Source organism: Diadema antillarum, unplaced genomic scaffold (genome assembly GCF_040938485.1).
Source record: "Diadema antillarum isolate AM-2024a unplaced genomic scaffold, OU_Dant_1.0 seq00001041_RagTag, whole genome shotgun sequence".
Classification (NCBI taxonomy): domain Eukaryota; kingdom Metazoa; phylum Echinodermata; class Echinoidea; order Diadematoida; family Diadematidae; genus Diadema; species Diadema antillarum.
Window position 1 is genome coordinate 494,700 of NW_027271872.1, and position 4,342 is coordinate 499,041.

At 42.0% G+C, this 4,342-nt stretch overlaps 1 protein-coding gene across 1 annotated transcript; it reads left to right on the plus strand.

Moving 5' to 3' along the window:
* Nucleotides 1–421: 421 nt before the first annotated feature.
* Nucleotides 422–3,886, plus strand: LOC139742974 (ribonuclease P protein subunit p38-like). Its single transcript, XM_071653481.1, has 5 exons — nt 422–602; nt 1,144–1,194; nt 2,206–2,334; nt 2,860–3,079; nt 3,416–3,886. Exons 1-5 carry the CDS (start codon nt 478–480, stop codon nt 3,884–3,886), a joined length of 996 nt encoding a protein of 331 aa, XP_071509582.1. The 5' UTR covers nt 422–477.
* The last annotated feature ends 456 nt before the right edge of the window (nt 3,887–4,342 follow it).

The following is a 4,342-nucleotide window of genomic DNA, read 5'->3' on the forward strand; positions in this document are numbered from 1 at the left end:
AAACTCTGATCAGCCCGGCTCGTTACATTGAGCAGGCTTCTCGGTCGCGCACACAGACCTAGATCCCTCATTTGCCGCACTCAGGACCCTCTGCCCAACGCATATATGGTGCACAAGCAGACTCCCGAATACGATATATAAACATCAAAATTATAATATTATTACACGTGTGCGCGTGTAGCCTTTAAACAAGGCGACTCGCTCTGCGTGCCCCCGTATAGCGCGTGTACCCCACAAACCTGTTGGCCGGCGAGTGGAGCCAACAGGTTTGTGGGGTAAACGCGCTATACGGGGGCACGCAGAGCGAGTCGCCTTGTTTATCTGTCATCAGCAATTGCGCAAGCAGCCGATTTACGAGCGGCGAGCGCGGGCGGCGTGGAGATCGCCGCCGCCGCGCCGCCGCCGTTTCGCCGGTGGGATTGGCTCGCTTGGGAAACGTGGGCTGACTACGCTGGACTGTGTACGCTGCACGTAAACATGTCAGAAACTGTGGTATCTGAGGCTTCGGTGGTTGTTGACGGAGCCAAAACTGTGAGGAAAGCTAAAGGCAAGGAAAGGACGGTGACAAAGAATTCCCTTTCATCGCCATTTCGCTGCCAATGGTGAGTGAGAAGGTTACAGTTCACAAGTTGTGCTCCCAGCATTCAGTGTGGTCCCATACCTTGTAATTTGTGTTAGTAGCAGAGCAACCATTGCGCCAGTACAAGTCCTCCTTGTTGTTGGACTTAGAATCTACATGTAGTTGTATGGTAGAACCCCTGCCTGCCTTGTAGTCGAAAGTAGACCATATCATTTCACCTGAAAGAATGGAAATATAATGTATACTTCACGAATGAAAGAGTAAATATATCAAAAGTATTGCCAAATTCAGGAGGAGACTACGACTAGATCTAGCTAGATAGGGAGGAGTCCGTGCTGTACGCTGTGCCTGTACTCCTGTAGTGTAAGGATCATGGATGAAATTTAATATTTTTACCAGGGTAGACTAACTTTTAGCTGGTCCTCTCGCCAGGAAGTGTAAATTAAGTTGGATCTGTAATTGTCAGATTAAATCATTCACTGTAACTTGTAAGAACGATCTGCTTTATTAGGAGCAATCATCAGATTTGCAATGTTCAGACAATATGTCTACTTCTTTTTCAGGCCAACTCTACCCAGTGGTGTTACGCCAGAAATTTTAGCAGAAATCAAACGGTAAGCTCTTTCAAAATAACTTTTTTATTTATAAATTTTGTAGGTGGTCAGCTTTCTTATGTTCCCTGAAATTGGTGTCTGTCATATACTATGTGTCAATCCTGTGAGTGTATCTCCACATGCTTCTAATATGAATACTGAAGGAACTTCACTCATATGCAAATGAAATAGTGTAAGGATCTTCATTGCAGAGTAAAGAAAATCAAACTAAGTACCAGTTCATTTTTAAGTACAACAGTGATACAGTCATCGATATCAGCTCTTCCATTAACAAAGCATCATGTGTTTATTGTATGCTTTTGTGTCTTATCTAGATTTAACAATTTGTGAATTTGTTTTTCAATTTCCTCATGTAGACAAAACAAACAAATACACTGTACACAGACAGCAGGGGCGTATCCAGGAATTCCATAAAGGGGGGGGGGGGATGCCTTTACAAAATTAAAGGGGAAGGGCACATGCCCGGTGCTCCCCAGCCTGGATCCGCCACCCGCCACCAGGGGCCCGTTACATAAAAGTTACTATTATGGTAACTACCATGGCAACAATACTCAACAGCCAATCAAAATCAAGAATTCTATGGAAGTTACCATTGGATGGCAAAGTTACCATAATAGTAACTTTTATGCAACGGGCCCCAGACAGACAGTTTTACAGTTTCTACATCCTTCTGTTAGATCTAAATATCGCGTACAAGTTGTAGCTCATCAGCTCTATGAGTATGATTGTTGACTCACTCTTTGTAAGTGTTTGAATTTGACTCGGTATTGATTAATCCTCTATTTTTACAACATCTTGCTTTAAATGCCTCATACACTGTAGTTGTTTTTTGACAAACATGTTTCAGCCTGTAAAATTTAATACAACATGTCTTGCTTCCTTTAATTCTTACTGAGTACAGAGTCTTTGTCATAGAATGAGAATATCATTATACTTTGACAATATGTCAAGGTTGTACATTGACAATTTCTGTACGTGTGTGATGTTTATATGTGATTAATGTCATCCTAGGACATTTGAGCCTCTTGTTGGTGTGCTTGCCAAGAAGAAATCAAGAAATCGAAAGAACACAGAGAGGAGGAGGAAAGAGAAGGAAGAAAAGGAGGAGACAGATGAAGAGAAGAAACAAAAAGCCTTGAGGTATTTTCCACCACCACTGCCTGTTTGATCTAAAATTTATTCTTATTTTTATTATTTTGTTTCATGTTTTATACAAAAGTAAACATATAACTTTTTGTGTGGCTATTCTGCGTGCAGTTTTGTCACTCAGATTGGTTTGTCTGTATGAAAAAGTCAGGAAATGTCACAACTGTAGAAAGCAAAATTACACACCAAATTTAAGATTTATAAGCACAAAAATGAGAAGTTCAACGAAATGTTTGAAAGTCTGTGTAAATATTCTTAGCATATACACTGTATGATGGTCATGTTGAAAAGTGAATTGATTACTTGTACATGTATACATGTGAGTAACAAGAAAATAATCGATATAATTTTGCATTGTTTCCTAATGGTCTGCATAGTTGTTTTTTTCTAGGGATGTACATGAAAAAAAAAATCAGACAAAGGCAAGTGTGCTGTGTGTTTCATTTCATCATTCATTCATCTCAGCCACTGTAGAACATTCTGTTAAATTTGTTTCTTTGTGTGTTGTGGTTTATGAAGGCTGCAGCTAGCCCTTGGAATTAATGAGGTCACAAGGTCACTGGAGAAAGATCGTCTTCGGCTGCTGATGGTCTGCCGCTCGGCGAAGCCCGAAATCCTGACCTCCCACCTCTGTGCACTGAGTGCTACCAGGCAGTGCCCGGCCCTGGCTCTGTTCCACCTCAGTGAGACCCTCGCACCCCTCCTCAAGATGAACACGGTCCTCGCAGTAGGCTTTAGGGTGAGTGTGCAGGTTCTGTGTTACAGAAAGACTCTGATATTGCAATCCACCAAATTATGCACACATGATATTGGCTTGATTGATTTCCGTAGGCCCTACAGTGGAAACTTGTTATAATGAGATCCTTTATAGAGAGATACCTGATATAATGAGGCAATTGTTCAGGTCCCATTCTTTGCATATTCATTTGTTTTTCTCCCTGCTATAACCAGATACATACCCGATATATAACAAGGACATTTCAATGACCCAGAGAGTTCAATTTAATGAGGTTTCCTGTATTTCTCCCCTACCACTTATCATATTTGGGCAATGGCTGTCTTTTAACACTTACAGAAAAAGTCGGTGCAAGGTGGGGCCACTGAGGGTGCCGAGGTCTCCGACTTTGACAATCTTGTGGCGCTAGCAGTGGAACGGTGTCCAAAAATCCACGTCCCCTGGTTGGACTTCAGGGACTGCACACCAGATGAAATCGTGCACAGCTTCCCGTTGCAGAGGATCAAAGGTCCTTGGCTGAAACCGGAAGACCAGCAAAAGTTGCAAGGCACGAGGCGGTTGAAGAAACAAGTCCCGAACAAAGAGCCTCCAGAGAACGACAAACTGTCAAATAGTCCAGAGATGCCAGAACAGTCAAAAAAGCGCAAACATGAGGATGTGGCGGCTTCCCCGGACGAAAATGATGGGATGAGGGAGAGGAAAAAAGTCAAAAAGATGCCCTTCGGACAGACAAACATAAAGCAAATCAAGATAATTAGCAAGACACTCAAGGGAAAGACAAAGAAAAAGAAGGGAAATAAGAAAAAGTGACATTTGAGGGCAAAAACCAGCAGCATTATGTATAATGTGACAAGACAAACTCGATCAAACACAATGACAGTACTAATGGGCAGCATATATTTTAAGCGTGAGCATTGAGTGCCAAATGGAGCACCATGCAGCAGGGGGATTACAGTTGTATTGCTGCTGTTGAGGGCACTGGCAAAACAACATACTGATGTATATAATGTTTCCTCTTTTGCAAACTCTCCCAGTCACAACCATAGTTCTTCTGAAGTTACCATTTACTATCAGAATAGCTGTGTCAAATTGTAGCTCGACTTACTTTCAGGTAAAGTAAAGAAGAATGAAACCATTTTTCCCCCCCTTTTATTCAATGTTTATGGTATCTTCCAATCCTCCTAGGACCAATGCTTATCTCTTGATATTACAGTTTGTTCTTTGTCCTGCATTCACATGCCTCCCCTTATTACAAGAGAAGATGTA

Excerpts from the sequence above, each read along its gene's own strand:
- LOC139742974 (XM_071653481.1), top strand. The coding sequence starts at position 478 with ATGTCAGAAACTGTGGTATCTGAGGCTTCGGTGGTTGTTGACGGAGCC. Across the intron at positions 1,195-2,205 it reads ATTTTAGCAGAAATCAAACG|GACATTTGAGCCTCTTGTTG; the intron begins GTAAGCTCTTTC and ends ATGTCATCCTAG. Across the intron at positions 2,335-2,859 it reads AAGAAACAAAAAGCCTTGAG|GCTGCAGCTAGCCCTTGGAA; the intron begins GTATTTTCCACC and ends TGGTTTATGAAG.